Genomic DNA, 20,135 nt, shown 5'->3' on the forward strand with positions numbered 1-20,135 from the left:
AATCCTGGAGAGTTCCTTTTTCTAACTTTGCTCCCCAAATTAATTCATCACAGTGTGGGAGTAATTTTATACACAAGATGAGTCTGGGTGGAAGTTGTTCATTGGGCTCATGCACATCTGGGCCAGATCTATGGAAAACATTGATTTGTCAAAGCACAAAGAGATAACCAGCACTGTCTGTAGTGTGAAATAACTTCCTACATTGCTGGAGAATGGAGTGACTGGTGTTGGATGTTGCTGGGAGCAGATAAATTACATTGGTTTGTAAAGAAAAATTTCTTTTATCCCTGCAGAATGCATGGCATTTTTGAAGCTTTGTCTGTATTTCTGTGGTAAATGAGCACTACATTTTATACCTTATGAAAATGACACATGGTGTGACTTCCTTGAAGAGTCACAGAACAGCTGGGATTAAAAGGGGCCTAAAAACTCATCCAGTTCAATGGGCAGCTCCCACTATCCCAGGGTGCTCCAAGCCCCATCCAGCCTGGCCTTGGACACTTCCAGGGATCCAGGGACAACCACAGCTGCTCTGGCAATTCCAGCCCAGCCAGCAATTCCTTCCTAAGATCCCACCCAAATTCCCCTTTCCCAATCTGAAGCCATTCCCTGTGTCCTGTCCCTCCATCCCTTGTCCCCAGTCCCTCTCCAGCTCTCCTGGAGCCCCTTCAGGCCCTACAAGGGGCTCTGAGCTCTCCCTGGAATTTCCTCCAGGTGAGCCCCTCCAACTCTCCCAGCCTGTCTTCTTAAAACTGAGCTTTTTACTGAGAGAACCATTTAATCTTGCTCCTCAGAGGAAAAGTCTGAGACTCTGATGTCTGTGGGGAAAAAAAAATACCACAAGTGGATTTTTCAACTTCTTCTGAGTACTTAGTTGAGCATTTATAATAAGTACCTAAATCAAAAATCTTGCTTTTCTCTTCACCAAAAAATGAATTACCCTTTAACTTTTGATGGCTACAGTCTGTGCAGCTGCTTCAAGAGGACAAGTGAGAGTAAATTCAAACTTCTTTTGGGTTGTGGCACTTTGTCCCTTCCTCTGAGGTGCTGAGGCAGGAGGACTCTTGGAGAGCTTGGAGCTCATTTGGTTTTTTAGGGTGGTGCAGCCTTGTGCAGAAGTGGTAGAGCTGGCAGTTCTATATATAAATATATGTGGATGTGAATACTATATACAAAAGGGAATATTTTTCCTGTGTATTTACCTTTGGAAATGAGCTATTTCTGGCTTTAATGTGAGCTCTTGGAGGAAGCAGTTGAAGGCTTTGGGCATTTGCACTATGACAAGGCTTCAGGACTCCTGAAAAAGTCTTTCCATCTCCTCCCTCTGCTCATTGGGTTGGATGCTGGAAATAGGAGATGAAAAATGCTTGTGACCTACAGATCAACTTCTACTAAAATGAATAGTCCCAAAAGGACTTTTTTTATTAATCTAATTCCAGTGTAAATTCAGTGACCTCAGGGAAATAACAAGGTTCGTTTATTTTTCTCCTGAGAAAAGTGCTGCATATCCCATGATAAAAACATTTCAGGATTGTGTCTGATCATCTTCTCCTCTATCCTGCCTTCTTCCATCTGTGGGAGTGACTCAAATGAATGAAGCATTTTGCATTTGTGTAATCTGTATTTTTAACTATGTAAAATCAGAAGTCAATGAGATTTGGCTCAATGAATTTCTGTTTCACCGTAGCATGAAAACGTCTCTCAGCAAACCCACAGCCTGTTGGAATTATTGTAATCCTGGTGAGCTCTTGCTAATGAGACAGCATCTGCAGCCATCCAGCTGCCAAGTACAGATTCCAAGTATCTTACAGAGGAGGAGGATTCTCATTTGGAAAAAATCAAAATGAAAAAAGAAAAGTGAACTGCTCAGGAATCCCTCCTGGAAACCCCCATTGAGTTCATCATCTGCTACTCAGGATCTAAACTGAATTTCCTTCTGTTTGTCCTCTGTTTGGAATATTTTTCAGGGAGTTCTGAAATGCTGGTATATATTTGTTATTGTTTCATAATCCTGTCCTGTTTTGTGATTCCCCCTTCAAAGTTCTTCCTGCAAAGTTCCTTTCCCAAACAATTTGGATCCTTTCTGTTTGACAAACAGTGTGTTGACTTTTCTTCTTCCTTGCAACACATTTTAATAGGACTAAAATAAGCAGAGATGCCCTTGGCTTACTTTTCTGCAGTGTTAGCAGGAGCATGTATAATCTCAAGAATATTAAGTATTCCTTGCTTTTCTCTTTTTTTTTTTTTTTTTTTTTTTGTTTTTTTTTGTTTTTTTTTTTTTGTTATGCAGAGCAAGAAAAAGAAATGGCTCCTGTACCATGAGACTTAGATGGGAAATTCAGGTGTACAAAGTTTCAAATTCCAAGTGATCAATCCAGACTTGTTATCTCCAAAAATAACCAGATACTAAACCCAAAACCTTACATTACTAAAACTTACTGAGTTTTTCAGTAAATGAAAGAAAAAAAAAATCTGTTGCTTTTTTCCATTTGGGTCTTGGGTTTTGATTTCAACTCTTACCCTGTCTGTAAGGAAATTATCTGCAGGTGTTTAAGGCAAATTCAAGTGAGTGGAGGGCTTAAGAAAAAATCTGTTGGGGAAAAGTTGTTGTGTGGAATTTTTTATCCTTTTTGGTGTAGAATGTGGTGCCTGGGAACAAGATTTAGTGCTGGCCTTGGCAGTGCTGGGTTAATGGTTGGACTCCATGGTCTTAGAGGTCTTTTCCAATTTTAATAATTCTCTGATGTTTTGAACTAGAACTGATTAAGGGACTGTAAATAAATACAAGTTTTCTGGTCAAAATATGGGTGTGGTATTTTTAGTGGTGATTGTTCCCACAGGATTTTCCTAAATCAGGTAATTAAGAAAACCAGGATGTTCCCAATAGAGGTGTTTATTCTGCATCCAACAGACACTGGAAATTCTGGGATGTGGCAATTGGCTGAGCCTGAAACTTTTGTTCATCTTAGTTTAGTTGCTGTTTCCAGGGTGAGAGGAGACCAGAAGTGTGCATGGTCACTGTGTGATCTCAGTAGGAATAATCTGGTGGGATCTCCAAGGTTTCTGATTTCCAGCTGTCCTGGCTTTGTCCTTCTGCCACTGTTGGGGTTTCTGAGATCAGGAACTGCTGGAACCTCTCAGCTTTAAGGTTTTCAGGTTTTTTTAGCAAAATGCATTTTTTCTATAGACAAGACAAGCCAAATTCAAATGCAAGGACAAAAAGACTGAGCAACACAATATAAACCTGCTTTAAAAATATGTCTGGGATTTGTTAGGAAGCCTCAGTTAGATGGAAATTTGCTGGAGCAATGGAATCTTTGTGGCATCCTCTGACATCAGCGATGCAATCTCAGCTTTGGAGAGAGATCTTCAGCTTTTGTAACCAACTGCTGGCACTGCAGATGGATTCTTTGGCAGATCCAGAATTGTGAAATTGAATTTTGTTTGATTAAAACTATGAACTTTCCTAGTCTGTGCTCTGGGCCAATTTGGTTCTGCTGCTCCCTTGTCTGTCTCCTGCAGGATTCTCCTGCGGTCTGTGCTGCAGGTCAGACAGGATGGATGTTTGCATTAACTGCTGGGACAGGCAATCCTGTGCAGCTCCAAACACAAACAAAATGTCAGTTCCTGAGGAGGATATTCCTTGTGTCCATGCTGAAGAACATTCTTCCAGCAGAAACAAGCAGTTCTTCACAAAGAAAATGGATTTATCTGCAAGAGCTCTTAACAGAGGATGACTTTCTGCCAGCCTTGCATGTGATTTTCCATTTCAGAGTCATGGAATGGCTCAGATTGGAAGGGACTCAAAGATGGTCTGGTTCAACCCTCCTGCCATGGGCAGGGAGCCTTTCACTAAAATTTATATTTTCTGGGCCCTGAGCAGCCTTGTCTAGTGTTCTTACTTTTCAGATTCGTTTTGAAGAGCTTTGACTGAAATAAAAGTGAAAAAAAAAATGGTTTTTTTTTGTGAAAAGGTGATTTAAGACACAACTAAAGGGTTTTGGGAGTAGAATATTAATGTAATAACATGAGAAAGGATTCCTGTTTCTGTAGCTGCCATGCAGCATGGAACTTGAAATAGTTCAGTGAATTTTATGTTTTGGAAGAAGATTTGAGGGGAGCCTCATGGGGGACTGCAGCTTTTGCAGGAGGGGCAGCTCTGATCTCTGCTCTCTGTGACAGGGACAGGTCCTGAAGGACCTTATTTCAGTTTTCTGCAGGTACTTTAAAGGTGCCTGGGGCTGTGTCAGGAGGTTGATGTTGGATATCAGGAAAAAGTTCTTGTTGCTCTTTCTGGGACTGTTACCCTCTCAAAGGGAGAAGATTGGAAATTTAGAGTGACATCAAGAAGCTTTGAGCTACGTCCAGTTTCACAAAGTTTTGAGCAGTTTTGTTGCAATCTCAAGCTTAATTGATTTTGATAAAAAAATAAAGAATTTTGCTACACAATGTCAGAGGTTAAAATAACTGAAGGGGGGAAGTAGGGTCATGGGTCCTTTTCTTTGAAAACTGACTGTTGGGAGACATGGATGGATTTGGGATGGATTTCTCTGTGTCCCTGTGAAATCCTTTACCTTTGGCAAGTAAGTTGCAGGAATTACAACACTGCACAAGTTGCACTGATTCCCAAGACTAAAGTTAGGATTGTTTTCCTTATAGCTCTTCATAAACACTGAATCAATAAATATTTCAGATTGTTCATTGTGCCTGTATTAATGACTGCCTAGCAGTGTGTTAAGCAATAGAGAACTTCCCCTGCAAGGAGAAACAAAAAAAGTTCTTAAAGGTTTGTGTGATGGTTTTGAAAGCAAAAACCAGTGAGAGACTCCAAGTCAGAAATACAATTTAATAGGAAAAAAAGAGAAAAAATAAAATACATGCAATAGTATGAAAGAAAACCCACTGACAGAGTCAGAATACAACCTGACAGCCTGCTAGGTAGGGTGGTGGTAGCAGCCCAGGTGAAGTGATCTTGTTGAAGGACTGATTCTGTAGAAAGGTCTGGTAGCTCTTGTCCTCTGAAAACCAGTGGCTAAGGGCTGCTTGGGTGTCCACAATGTCAGTTTTTCTCTGGGTAGGAAAGGCTTGGCTCCTGCCCTGGCTGGAGCATCTCCCAGTGGGATGATGGAATTTTATCAGCCATGCCCTGGGACTCCATGAACAGGAGATATCTCCTGGAGGGAGGATGGGCTGTGGGAAGATAAAGATGATTGCCCAGCTGGTTTAAAGATGGCCCATTAGCAGAGGATATCTCCTGGAGGGAGGATGGGATGTGGAAAAGCTAAAATTGCCCCATCTGGTCCTGACAGCTGGCCCATTAACAGGAGATATCTCCTGGAGGGAGGATGGGTTGTGGGAAAGGGAAAGAGCATTGCCCCATGTGGTTTTCAGCAGATGGCCCATTAACAGAAGATATCTCCACAGAGATAAGGATCACTGCCCCAGCTGTTTTCAGCAGACAGTGACAGAATCCAGACTTTTGTAGCCTAGGACAGCTTGAAAACTGCCAGAGTACTAAACCACAATATCAATGGGTTCTATTTTCTCCCAGTACATTGACCTCTACCAGACAGTGTCATAAACTCCCAACTAACTTCCAGCATCTTGTCCCCAGGACTTTATCCACCAGCGACGACGTGGAGGACAGGGAGAACGAGAAGGGGCGTCTGGAGGAGGCGTACGAGAAGTGCGACCGCGAGCTGGACGAGCTGATCGTGCAGCACTACACGGAGCTGACCACGGCCATCCGCACCTACCAGAGCATCACCGAGCGCATCACCAGCTCCCGCAACAAGATCAAGCAGGTGACAGCCCCCGTGCCAGCCTCTGTGTGCCGCTGGGCACATTTAGGCTGTTCTGTTACAGTTACAGTGTTAGTGTGAGGGTGTGGCCAGGGGAAAGAGACAGAGAGACAAAGCAAGCAGGCAAGAGAGTGTAACAGGGGAAAGAGACAGAGAGACAAAGCAAGCAGGCAAGAGAGTGTAACAGGGGAAAGAGACACAGAGAGACAAAGCAAGCAGGCAAGAGAGTGTAACAGGGGAAAGAGACACAGAGAGAGACAAAGCAAGCAGGCAAGTGTAAGAGAGGAAGAAAGCAAGAGAGTGATTTCCTGTTTACACTACAATAAATCTTCTATGATGAATATTCCAATTTGTACTAACCAGATACAAATTCTATAACGTTTATATACAGCCTGTAAGAATCTTTGTATTACCATAGTGTGTTGTACTTTAAACTCTAGAAACTACCCTTTGGACTTTAACAAGATCTTCTCTTGCCCTTTGGAGCTGCCTCTAGCAGGAATCATTGTTTCATCAAGAGGGGATTACTTTCAGCTAGCTGTCCTATTGTCTTCTTGTTATTTAGTAACTTTATTTAGTAACTGAGGCTTGGTGTCTCAAAAGTGGCTTTCATTTCAACCTCGCTGTCAGAATTTATATACTCATATTTGTAAGGTTTCACCATTTCATCTTCTCCAACAAGCCAGCCTGTGGTATTTTTGTGTCCCTGGCAGCTCCACAGGCTGGGATGCAGCTGCACATCACCTCTTTGCCTGGCTGCTTCTTGTTTTGTTGGTGGTTTTGTTACTGGTAACCACCAGTGATGGGAGCTCTGAGCTCCTGTTTTAAGCTTTTGTTTCTACCTTTGTTTTTCCAGCTTCTCATCTTCATTGTGAATGGAATGAGAATTGAGTTGAGAATGTGCTGTTACCACTAAATTCCTGCTAAATTCCCACCTGGAGTACTGTGTCCAACCCTGTTGGAACAGGTGCAGAGGAATCCATGGAGCTCCTCAGCTCTGGACAGGCTGGGAGAGCTGGGGGTGCTCACCTGGAGAAATGAAGGCTCCAGGGAGAGCTTCCAGCACATTCCAGGGCCTGAAGGGGCTCCAGGAGAGCTGGAGAGGGACTGGGGACAGGGGATGGAGGGACAGGACACAGGGAATGGCTCCCACTGCCAGAGGACAGGGATGGATGGGATACAGGGAAGGAATTCCTGGTGGGCTGGAATTCCCAGAGCAGCTGTGGCTGCCCCTGGATCTCTGAAGTGTCCAAGGCCAGGCTGGATGTGCCTTGGAGCACCCTGGGATAGTGGAAGGTGTCCCTGCCATGGCTGGGGTTGGAAGAAGATGATTTTTAAGTTCCCTTCAACCCCACATTTTGGCATAATTCTAATTCTGAGCTAGGCCTGAGTACCAGGGACTCTGTGTCACTTCAGGACCATCCAGTCCTACCAGTCTTATACTGGCAACCTTTTCTGTAGGATCTCACTGAGAACAGAAGTTGTTAAAAGTCAGACTGCAAGGTGGATGTGAAGCACAAAGCTTTGCAGTGCCCCTGTTCATTTATTGTCTGGGCATGTTGCTCTCAGGTTTTTGAAGTCTCCAGGGCTGCTGAGCTCACACCTTTCCATCTCATCTTTTCATGTTTTGCTATTTTGGCCTCCAGCCACCTCCTGAATAGTCTGGGTGATTCACCAGCTTGCTTTTTGCTCACAGAATATGAATTTTGATGCTATTTCCAAGCTCAGCTGTGTTGTGTGTATGCCCCTGAACTCTGTGCCCCTGAATCTTTCTGCATTTTGAGTGCTCACACTTGGGTATGGTGCCAGTAAATAACTCTGCCACTTCTGACTGGGGACTTGTTTGAGCTGCTCTGTCCCTGCAGCAGCAGGTGAGTTCTTTGGGCTCCTTATCTTGCACTTGCTGTGCAATTTGCTGTACCTAAACTTCACAAACCAGCCACCAATTTTCTCTCACTTTATTTATTTTTTTTTTCCTGGCTCTGTGGAAGTCTCAGCTTAAAACTTTTCCCAGCAGTGCTTTAGGAGCAGCAGATTTTTACCCTTGTGGGGTTACATACTGACCCTTTTGGCTTTGAAAATTCATTTAACATTTTCAAAGAAAATGAGAGCATTCTGCTGCTTTCCAAGGGTAAGAGTTCATTCCAGGATTTATGGACAAAGCTCAGCACTCTGAAAGCAGAGATCAATTCCACTAAATTTGAAATCAACTATAGGCAGTGGCCTGGTTTCACAGAGTGTGCAAAGCTTTGCAGAGGTCAACACAAGCAGAGAGTGGTGTGACCTTTGTGTCCCACCTAGAAGAATGACTCTGAGGGTGAGGGACCTTTTGGTATTTAAGTTTGCTTTATTAGTTTTGGTCAATATGCATTGAAGTGGTTTTGACCTAATCTCACAGGAGCCCCCAGATCTGGTTTGTCATCAATCTGTGTTACACTCCCAGCCTTGCTCTGTGCAAGGTGGCAGTTGTACAAGTGACAGATATTCCAGATCCTTCTGTGCATCTGCCTTTTGTAGGCAGTTCTTGTGGCAATTCCTGGTTAGTTTTGTGTTTAACTACAGAGGTGCTGCCTCTATAAAACTAAATTACAAAGCAGAACCAGTTTGGGCTCCCATGGGGAGGATTTTTTAAAATATCTGCTGTTCATTCCTTGCCCTGCTCCCAGATGTGGATGGAGTTGATAATTTTTGTTGCAAGGACAGGAGCAGGAATGTCTGGTGAGATTCCTTCTGGCCCCAGGATTGTTTTGCTGACCTAGTTTGGCTCTCTGTAGCTGCAGTCCACTGATGAAGCTGTGCCAGGTCAGTGAAACATTTCCAATTAATGTATTGGACAGGGATTAGATGTGAAATTATCTCCATGTGTGTTTTAGTTTGCTTCTGCTTTTTAGGACACTTAGATGAGGTGGGGTTTTTTTTTGTTGTTGTTGGCTGAGGGTTTTTTCCATGCTTCTCTTTTCAGAAGGACATTTTGGAGTGCAGTATTGAAATCTCAAACTCTCCTGCCTCTGGACAGAGGTTGTTTTATGGAGCTGTTGTTATTTACCAGTGTCCAGTTTTGGTCCACTGATGTATTTTTCATATATATATATATATTTTTAACTGCCTTCAGATGAACAAGGCAGGAGAAAGTGCAGCTGAAGTGGGATTTGTGGAGTGCTTGAAAGGCTCATTATTTAAAAATAAATTGAAGGGCTCCATCTGAGTGTCTCTCTTCATGTGTAATTCAGTGAGAGTTCAGCCTGAGATAAGGTTGGGCCCCAAGTATTCATAACTTATCACAAAACAAGAGTGGTGTGAAGGCAATGTGTGAAGCTGTGCTGCTAATTGCTTCAACATTTTAGTATGGATTGTTGATTTGCATTATGCAGGAAGAGCTAGGTTACACTGACCTTACCAGGGAGAATCTGAGTTGAAAGAATGGAGAAGGAAAACTCTTGGTGTTGCCTGAATGGAGAAAAATTAGAGATTTTGCCACTTGGAAGATGTCATGGGGCTCAGAACTGAACTGCATGGCAGCACTAAAGGGTTTGTAATGGTTTCAGAAATAATGGAAATGCTGATTTGAACTCATAAATTCTCTTCCAAAAAATAAAAAAATTGGTAATGCTCAAGTTATTGGGAAAATGAGTTTACTCTTAGCTGGTCTTGTTTCAAGGAAAGGAACCAAATTTGAAGAAAGGAGGAGATGTGCCAAAAGCTTTAATAAGCAGATGGAAAATGTTTGCAGCAGGAAAATTAGTGGTGGCTGATTTCTTCCACAGAAAATTGGATTCTTGCTGCTTGCCAAAATGCTGGATTGGTTTTTGGGAAATGGCCTTGGTTGTGGTTAGCAGGATCTGGTGTTTAATTGCACTGTGGTATTTCAATTAAATTTTCACTAGCAGTGTAAAACATGTATTGAAGATTATTTCACTGTGAGGGAACTTCAGTTTTTATGGTCTGTACATTCCCCTTCAGCTAAAGCTGTGAATGAATCAGATTCACTTTTAACCTGGTGATATTTCCCTAATGAAGCAGAGGTGGGGAAGGGCTGCTGCCAGTGGCAGGACCGATTAACCCTTGCTGTGCTGCTGCAGGTGAAGGAGAACCTGCTGTCCTGCAAGATGCTGCTGCACTGCAAACGGGACGAGCTGCGCAAGCTGTGGATCGAGGGCATCGAGCACAAGCACGTGCTGAACCTGCTGGATGAGATTGAGAGCATCAAGCAGGTGCCCCAGAGGCTGGAGCAGAGCATGGCCAGCAAGCGCTACCTCAGCGCCACCGACATGCTGGTACTGCTCCTTCCCTTCCCTTCCCTTCCCTTCCCTTCCCTTCCTTCCCTTCCCTCCTTCCCTTCCCCCTTCCCTCCCTTCCCTTCCTCCTTCCCGCCCTTCTTCCTTCCTTCCCTTCCCTTCCCTTCCTTCCCTTCCCTTCCCTTCCCTTCCCTTCCCTTCCCTTCCTTCCCTTCCCTTCCCTTCCCTTCCCTTCCCTTCCCTTCCCTTCCCTTCCTTCCCTTCCCTTCCCTTCCCTTCCCTTCCCTTCCCTTCCCTTCCCTTCCCTTCCCTTCCCTTCCCTTCCCTTCCCTTCCCTTCCCTTCCCTTCCCTTCCCTTCCCTTCCCTTCCCTTCCCTTCCCTTCCCTTCCCTTCCCTTCCCGCCCTTGTCCTTCCTTTCCTTTCTTTGTCCTTCCTTTCTTTGCCCCTTCCTTTCTTGCCCCTTCTTTCCTTTCTTGCCCCTTCCTTCCTTCCTTTTTTTCCTTTCCTTCCTTTTTTTCCTTTCCTTCCTTTTTTTCCTTTCCCTTCCTTCCTTCCCTTCCTTCCTCCCTCCCTCCCTTTTCTCTTCCTTCCTTTTCTTTCCCCCTCCTTTTTTCACCTTTCCTTTTCCCCCATTCTTTTTTTTCCCCCCTTCCTTTTTCCCCCTTCTCTATTTTAAAATTAATTTTCCAAACACCTGCCTGGATCATCTTTCTTAAAATCTTCCCAATTATTTCAAGGCCATTTTTATGATAGAAGGAACTGTCTCCTGTGTCCCTTCTCTTTGATCCCCACAATGCACTCACAACTTTGGTCATTATTCAGAGGGGAGATTCTTGCACAATTTAGGTGGGTTTGTCTGGGTGAGAGGACAATTAAGGTTTAGCTGGGGCATTAGGAGGAATTTCTTCACAGAAAGGGTGCTGGAGGTGGGAATGAACTGCCCAGGGAGGTTTGGAGTCCCCACCCCTGAGGTGTCCAGGGAATTCCTGGATGTGGCATTCAGTGCTGAGGACTTGCCATAGGTTAGACTTGATGATCTCAGACATCTTTTCCAACCTAACTGATTTTATGGCTCTGTGATTCTTTTCCCAGGGCTCTTTACTTTCTGCTTAGTTCCAGCTCTTGTTTAATCTCTTTTTCTCCCTTCAAATGTTTTTTTCTCTTCAGTTCCATCTCTTTTATAAGCTTGCCTTTCAGTTCCAGTCTTGTGCAGGAGTTAGGAGGTTCCTGGACTTCTCTAATTACAATTTTTCTTTTTCTAAACTTAACATTTCCTCACCAAGCTCCAGTCCTTCCTTTCCTGGAACTGTTTTCTAGGAATTCAAAACAAGAGAGGTGATTTTTCTCTTCTCAGTCCTGACATGTAGAGTGCTCAGTCCAGTTCTTGGTTCTCCAGTTAAAGACAGATGGAGTTACTGGGTCCAGGCCAGTGGGGGATTCCAGGGATGGTTAAGGAGCATCTCACACATGGAGAGAGGCTGGGAGAATCCTCAGGGAGATGTTTTTTGTGTTTAATTTTTGTTTTCTGGAGTGGTGCATGGAAAACAGAGGCAGACTTTCCTTAGTGGTGCCCAGGGATGGGAGGAGAGGAATGGGCACAGTCTGAAACACAGGGAATAGTTTGACCCTAAACCAGCCCATTTTTACTGTAGGGATGGTGGAACACTTGAACAAGTGCTCAAACCAGAGAGGTTTTGGAATCTCCCTCTGTGGAACATTTCCAAATCCAGACTGGACATGGCTCCAGGTGCCCATGCTTGGGCAGGGAAGTGGATTTGATTTTCTCAAGAGGTCATTTCACTCTGTGGTTAAAAAGTGGAGGCAAAAGTGCTACCTCAGTTTCTTACTCCTCTTTGCCAGACAGTGCCTTTAAGGCCATCTTTTCATTGCCTTATTTTTGGTTATTTTTTTCCACTTTACTGCCCTTTGTTGTCTCACTTAGTTGTGCCTCTTCATTTCTTTTTAATAAGTCATTACCCAACAGGAGAAAGAGCTGGAAATTGTCACCCTGAACTTTAATTTCCTCCTTTTTGCTTTATCTTATTTTACCTTAAATATGACTTTGTAAAACTTACCTTGTTCCCCCCTGGCACATTTCCCACAGCTGGATGCCACTCTCATGCCATGGCCTGTAGAACCCCACCTGCTTTTTGTTGTTGCTGTCACATCCTTGTGTCTGGTTCCACTCTGCCATCACTTTCCTTTTGTTTTGCTGTTCCTCCTGCTGTGCCAGCCCTGCTGCTGTCACAGATCATGGGATGGTTTGGGTGGGAAGGGACCTGAAATCCCATCCAGTGCCACCCCTGCCATGGCAGGGACATGTTCCATTGTCCCAGGGTGATCCAAGCCCCATCCAGCCTGGCCTTGAACAGCTCCAGAAATGGGAGAATCCAAATGTGGTGTTTGCCTGATACTTTAAAATATGAAAAAATGAGGTGTAAATTAAAGGTGATCAGTGTAGGCACCAAAATATGATGCTCATAGTTGCCATCAGTATGAGTTAAAATGGTGGTTTTTTCACCAGTTTCCTTGGTTTGTTTTTTTTTTTTTTTTTTAATGGGCTCTTTTTTGAATTAATAGAGCTCCAGACAAGTAACCTATTTCCTTTTCAAAATCTGAGTTAGGAAGTGTAAGAAGAAAAATAACCTTGCTTAAGATTTCTCATACATTAGGTTTTAGAAATGGTTTTCAACCTGTGTATTTGATATCTTACTGGTTTGCAATATTTGGTGTACATTTATTTTAAATACAAACACTTCTGTGTATATAAATGTGTGCTTAGGTAAAGTTGCCTGTGGCTATAAGGGAGAGACAGCATTAGATCTCTCTGATTTATAGACTTCTGCAGCATTTCTGTTGCTGCTCTGTGTTTGGTTGCTTTTTGTTTTCAGCACAGCAAATATTTTCTAATAAATCAAATAATAATGATATCAAAAGCAGCTGTTAGTTCATGGGCTTTTTTGAATATAAATCAAGGAATGCAGAGAGACCTCAAGTGGAAATTGAACACTCAATTTCAGCCACTTGTTGACACTTACAGTTCTCATTTGAAGATAAATGTGCCTGTGTAAAGGAGCAGTAATTCACCTGCATTTGGAGCTTTTCCCTGGCCAAAAATCACTGCAGCCTCATTGCCTTTTGCCATCTTGTGTTAACACAGCTCTGTGCTGTTGTCATCACTCACTGGCTCTGGGATAATTCCTTTGATATGATGGGAATATTATGTAAAATCATTACTGATGTGTCAGGGAGGCACAGTGTCCATAGATCTGCCTGTCCTTTGGTTTCATTCCTCAAGGTAAACAGCTGCTCATGGCTCAGGAAAAAAAACCCAAACCAAGGAGTTTGTAACCCTCACTTTGCAGTTAATACAATTCCTGTAACCCTGTGATCCATCCAGTCAGAATTAGACCTTTTCCAGCCTGGCTGCAATCCTTCCAAAGGCATCATTCCAGCCTGCTGCATCCCATCCCTGCAGCCTGCTCTTTGTATTCCACTCACATTAATTGAAGTAATTTTGCCACTGAAGCGTGTTTCAAACCTCTGCATTTAAATTGAAATTTTAATTCCCTTATTGTTTGGAAAAGAGGGCTGAGGATGGCTTGTTACAGGTTTCATTATCACTCAAAACTCTCCAGCTGCTGGTTCTAATGTGCAGTGACTGAGTAATGCAGGCAAGGATTGTTAATAAAAGACTGGCAGCTTTTCCCAGTTGGATAAACACAATGCAGAGGTACTTTGTGACAGCTTACATTTGTATGAAGTTAAATTATTTTTTTTAAAGTGACAGCTTTTTTTTTTTCTTCTTCTTCTTTTCTTATTCTGTATCCAGCCAGAGCTGCACACAAATATCAGGTGTTCCTCCAGCATCTTGATAATTCCAGGAGCACAGGCAGTAGGATCAGGTTTGCTGTCCTATAATTGCACATTACAGGGTGTCAAAAAGAACCCATTTCCAGCATCATTTGAATTGTGAAGCTTTGGAGAATTTGGGAATGTCTGGAACAGATAAAATGCCTGTTTGAGCTGGAATGCATTTTAGTTATTTTCCATTTCTTTATGTGCCTGTTTTATGGAATGACTTTGTGCATTTGCCTGAAATGGAGCTGTTTTATCACATGCTGAATTACTGACAGCAATATTCATTTTATGGGGCACTTGAGTGCACGTGCAACCATTTGTGGGTGGTTTTTGTTTAATGTAAAACAAGAAAAGGGTTCAGGGGGGATCTCCTGGCTCTGCACAAGTCCCTGACAGGAGGGGACAGCCCCAGGTCAGGCTCTGCTGCAGGGAACAGCCTCAGGGTGGATATTGGGGAAAATCCCTTCATGGGAAGGGCAGTGGTGGTAGAGTCCCCATCCCTGAGGGATTTCCAAGCCCTGTGGATGTGACACTTGGGGACATGGGTCAGTGGTGGCCTTGGCACTGCTGGGAATGCTTGGACTCAATGATCTGACAGCTAAAACATTCCTCAATTCTGTGATCTGCTCTTGAGGGGAAATTCTGACCAGGAGGAGCTTCCTAAGAACAGTCTCCAGAGAGGGAAGCAGAGCAGGGGCCAGGGACAGATTTGATGTCACTTCCCTGGAAGCCTGAGCTTGGCTGCTGCAATGAGGAACCCAAGTTCTTCCAGAGGAGATGTTTTGGGAATGCTCCACACCACCAGAGATCAGCAGCAGGACAGGCAGCAGTGGCCAGACAGGAGATTCACCCTTGGAGGAAACAGTTTCATGTCCAGTCTCCCCAGCACTGGGCTGTACATTGATTATGCTTTGCATAGTAATTAATAAATTAATTAGCTGAAGATGGTGGAGATCTGTGCTGTTACTTTAATTCTGCTGATTCTGCTGTTGACACATGAGGTCCCAATAGGGAAAACTTAATATTTGCCATTTGTTATTATAATTTAAGAGCTAAAATACTGAAAACGGTGAAGAAGTATTGTTGAATAAAGCAATTCAAGGTCATGTCATATAATTAAATAAAAACTCTTTAGGCTGCTTTGGTTTTGTGTCTGGATTTGCCCTTGTGGCAGATAATAAACACTGAAACTGCAGAAATCTGTCCATGGGATAAGAGGGAGGACCATTGCTATTTCCAGCTGATTATTTTATTAGGAAGACAAAAAGGAAGAATGAAGGTGGGAAGAAGAAAGGATGGAGCCCTTTGATTATTTTTTACTTAACTTCCCCCATCATTGTGTTACAGAGTGAGGAATTGGGCACATCCTTTTCCTGTGTCTTTTTCCTAGGAAATAAAAAGTTGGGAGTATTTTGTTTCTCCAGAAGCAGGGAATGCTGCTCCAACACCTACTTTTCTTTCTTTGCCATTGTTAAAGACTTCAGGTTTTTAATGTCAGGAAAAGAATAATACATATCTCCTGCTCTGCTTTCTGATGTGAGTAATAGCAGCAGGTTTTTGTGGGTTTTTAGCTGATTACTTTCTCACTGCACATTTGGCATTTTCCAAAACAAGTGAGGTTTTGTGTTTTTTTAAAAGGCAGGAGTTTGCAACACCACTGAGTGACTGGGTGACAACAGAAGGGGTGCTAGAAGTGGAAGGAGTGTGAATAAGTGGAAATGCTGTGCAGAAATCATGGAATCCCAGAATGGTTTGGGTTGGAAGGGACATTAAAGCTCTCCCAGTGCCACCCCTGCCATGGCAGGGACACCTCCCAGGATGATCCAAGCCCCATCCAAGCTGGCCTTGGACACTTCAGGGGTCCAGGGGCAGCCACAGCTTCTCTGGGAAAAAAAAAAAAAAAAGATGGCACAGGAAAATGAGATAAAGGAGAAATAAAACAGGGCAGGGATATCCTGGAGAGCAGTGAGGACAAGGGGCCCCACTTGCTATGGGGAGTCAAACAAGCTTTAAAATACTGAGATGTTTTCTCAGGAGATGAGGGTGTTTCTGTGTGCAGATTTTCACTCTTCTTCCTCATCCCATAATGAGCATCTCATTCCAGAAATTCCCTGGAAGTGTCCAAGGCCAGCTTGGAGCAGCCTGGGACAGTGCAGATGTCCCTCCCCATGGCTGGGGTGGCACTGGATGAACTTTAGGATCCCTTCAACCCCAACCATTCCATGATTCTTTGTCCTCCTCAACAACCCCCAGTGCTCCTCACTTTGCCCTCCATGTTAATCCTCTGGAAAAACCTTTGGAGGCTGCCAGGAAAACACTCTCAGCCTGGGCATGGCTGAAAAGTTTCATTTTTATTACCTGACAGCAGCTGCCACCTGTGGCTTTCCTCAGGATGGCACAAGGAGAGTCTTTCCATCACAAACACCTCCTAGTGAGCAGAGTTCTTACACCTTAAGTAGCCTGGAATAATGAAATAAATAAAAATAACAATGCAGTTCTCAGGCTGCATTTTATTTACTGCCTGCCTTTCAGCTGGAACAAGGAAAATCAATAAAAAACACTTTTCATTTTGTTTCTGCATTCCTTAGTGTAGCCCTGGGATTCAGGTGCTGCTGTGGATGAGTTTTATAGTTTAGAATGAAGTGGAAATAAGAGGCCTGGGTTTGTTTGGGATTCTGTAGAAATGCTTTCATAGGTAAATTTAAATTTTGCCTCTGCTTCAAATTCTCTTTTGAGAAGTGGCATCTCCAGGGTTGTATCTCATTTCACATGAGGCTTCTATTAATTATTAATAATTGGCAAATCTGCTGATTTCTTAAGGTGAGGGACAGGTGAGAAAGAGGCACTTTGGTTTTTGTTAATTTTATTCATTCCATACATACTTCTGGTGATTCACAGAACCCTGGAAATCCTGGGATTTGTGTGCCTGGAATTTTTGGGGCCACACAAGGAGGATCTGAGGGCATTTACTTTGTCCAGGCTGAGTTTGGTGGAATATTGGTAAATTCTTTATGCAGAAGGATTGGGGGTGTTTATTCTTAGATCACTTTCCACCTCTCTCCTGTAATTTTTACCTGTTTCCCCCCCTTAAATATTGCTTTTATTATATTTAAATAAACTTCAGGCTAGTTTTAAACACAGAAAATGGAATTTCCCTTACAAACATCTTAATTTTTTTCCCTTTGGGCATAGTTATCAATGACTTGCCCTCATTCTTTTCCTGCTAGAATTTACATTATCAGGGCAGTCTCTTGCATGAAGTTTAGCATCTAAAGTTTCCTCCTTTGACCACAGGCTTGACCCCAGCTCCTCCTCAGGATCTCTCCAGAGCATCATCAGGGGCTTGGCTCTGCTAATTACAACTCTTCATTTCAGCTGCTGAAAGTTGATTTAATAAGAAATCAGGCTGTGATGAAAGTGGAGCAGAGTTGGAATAGAGAGGATGTCAGGAATTCTTTTTTAAACTCTGGGGTGTCAGACAGAATTGTATCCCCAGTAAAAGTCTGCAGCAACACCATGAAAAAATTTCTTGAAGGGCTATAAAATAATCCAGATAAATCTGATTGAATTACTTTGAAAATGCAGCTTTAAAGCTGGTGGAAAGGTGCAATAAATTCAGTTTTACTAAAACATTTGGGGTGAAAATGGAAATGAGAAGTGAAAGCAAAAAGTCTTGAGTAAATCTGTGATGCCAGTAGAGAATTCTGCCATTTCAGGGAAGTCATTTGTCCATACTGGTGGAGAAATTGCAGAATTTGTGTTCAGGTCCAAGTGAGCAGTTGGATAAAACTCTTGTTTTTAGTCCTTCTTTTCCTTTTGGTTCCAGCACTTTGTTGCTAGAAAGACATTGATGAATTGCAGTGAGTGGAGGAGGAAAGAGAATGATTGATGGGTGACTGAGGCAAATGCAAAAGAATTAAATTTCTGTAGCTGGAGGAAAGGACAGCAAGTGAGGAACATAATTTTATAAATATTTAAAAGTTTGCAGAGGGAAAACAGTGTTTGGTCATTGCCATTGGAGCACTTCAGAAAACTAAAAACTGTCCTTTGTGTTAAGGTGTTTCAGACCAGGTTTACCCAAAATAACCCTTTTATTTTTGTTTCTGCTTTTTTTATTTCTCTCCTTGCCCCCTCAGATCAGTTTGCTTGTCCCAGGATCAGCTGTTTTTCTGCAAACTGAGCACTTTTTTTGGTGTGTAGAGTTGAGAATCTTTCAAAGTGATTTTTCAAACTTCTCCCCCTCTCAGCTTCAGTCATCTGTGTCAGTCCCCCCCTCCCTTTTTGTGCATCTTTTACTCACAAATCCTTTCATGCCATGAAGGGGAGCGAGTTCAGCTCTTCCCAAAACACTGCAAAAGAACCATAATCACAATCTAAAGCTCTTTCTTTGCTTTTTGATTCTTACAAGTTTTTTAAAGGTGAGCAAAATTAGGAACAATTTCTTCCCTCCCCTGAATATCCATGATGTAAACACCCAGTGCTGTCCATAGCTCCTCATTCATCCTCATATCCTGGGCTCCTTTTTTCCTTTTCCTGTTTTTAGGGAGAAGTGGCAGTCAGGAATATCATCACTGATCTTTGTGCTTTTCCTGTTTTCCATGATTTTATCTGAACACTCTCTGCTGTTGGATCACCAGAGTGGTTTTTAAGTTCAGACTCATCTTAACTAATTCCTATTCACTGATTTATCTTGAATAATAATTATCTTGAATACCTCAAACTGTGCTGTGGCAATTTGGTAGCAGACAATTCCCAACTTTTGGATTTCTTATTTCTGAAATTTTCCTTGTATCCCATTATTTGGCTGGCCCATCACTTTTCAACTTGATCCTGATTCACTTTGTAACCAAAATACTGCAAGAAATCTACAGCTGAAACACAGCCTTGATAAAACTCGTGTCAAGGTTGGAATTAAAAGACAAAGCAGGTTTAATCAGGTTAATTAACACTTGTTAAGTGTTGCCAGCAGTGGAGGCTCCAGGTGCTTCACAGGCTTTTGGATTTTGGGTGTTATTCTGTGATTCCAACCATGATTCCTTGCATTGTCCATCAAAAATGTGGGAATTTTGCAGCCTTAAATTCAGGAGCTCCTTGCTTATTTTATTCCTGATAAACTTAGAAGTGATTTGGAATTTTGAAGTGGTAAAAATAGAGAAGACAAACCAATCCTGCTGAAGTAAACATTTCTCACTGCTCTCCAGGTGCAGTTCATGTCCAAGAGATTTATTTATTCCTCTCCTTTTTCTCAAGTTGCTTTTTCCATGGCTTTTGCTCAGTCTGTCACAGCTCCTGTGCCGAGGCAGTGGGTGACACAGGAACTGGGTGGCACAGAGATTGGGTGACATAGGGATTGGGTGACACAGAGATTGGGTGGCACAGGAATTGGATGACACAGAGATTGGGTGACACAGAGACTGGGTGGCACAGAGATCGGGTGACACAGAGATTGGGTGACATAGGGATTGGGTGACACAGAGATTGGGTGACACAGAGACTGGGTGGCACAGAGATTGGGTGACACAGGAGTTGGATGACACAGGTATTGGGTGACACAGAGATGGGGTGGCACAGGTATTGGGTGACACAGAGACTGGGTGACACAGAGATTGGTGGCACAAGAATTGGATGACACAGATTGGGTGGAAAAGAGACTGGGTAGCACAGAGATTGGGTGGCACAGGAATTGGGTGACACAGACTGGGTGACACAGGGATTGGGTGACACAGAGACTGGGTGACACAAATTGGGTGGCACAGGAATTGGGTGACACAGACTGGGTGACACAGGGATTGGGTGACACAGACTGGGTGACACAGGGATTGGGTGACACAGAGACTGGGCGACACAAATTGGGTGACACAGGAATTGGGTGACACAGGAATTGGTGGCACCTGGGAGTGTTTCTTGCTGCTGCTCTGCCTCTCCCAGCGCTTTGGTTCACAGTTTGGGTGGGAAGGGACCTTCAATCCCATCCAGTGCCACCCCTGCCATGGCCAGGGACACCTTCACTGCCCCAGGTGCTCCCAGCCCTGTCCAGCCTGGCCTTGGACCCTCCAGGGATCCAGGGGCTGCTCTAGGAATTCAATTCCAGCTCCTCCCAGGGAAGAGGGACCAGCATTTCTGGGTGTTGTGTCTCTGCCCACTGCCAAGTCCCCAAATCTGCAGTGTGAGTATTTTCCTGTTCCACAGCTTTTCCAGGCTCAGTCCTTATCTCCTGCACGTCACCTGCAAATGGGA

At 43.4% G+C, this 20,135-nt stretch overlaps 1 protein-coding gene across 1 annotated transcript in view; it reads left to right on the plus strand.

The window, feature by feature from the left end:
- EXOC4 (exocyst complex component 4) overlaps positions 1-20,135 on the plus strand; it is a 287,466-nt gene that overhangs the window by 11,052 nt on the left and 256,279 nt on the right. Inside the window, exons 2-3 of the mRNA XM_079303974.1 lie at positions 5,615-5,804; positions 9,881-10,075. Coding sequence (XP_079160100.1) covers positions 5,615-5,804; positions 9,881-10,075 — 385 coding nt within the window. The remainder of the gene's footprint in view (positions 1-5,614; positions 5,805-9,880; positions 10,076-20,135) is intronic.

This window comes from Erithacus rubecula (assembly GCF_903797595.1).
Source record: "Erithacus rubecula genome assembly, chromosome: 4".
Taxonomy (NCBI): domain Eukaryota; kingdom Metazoa; phylum Chordata; class Aves; order Passeriformes; family Muscicapidae; genus Erithacus; species Erithacus rubecula.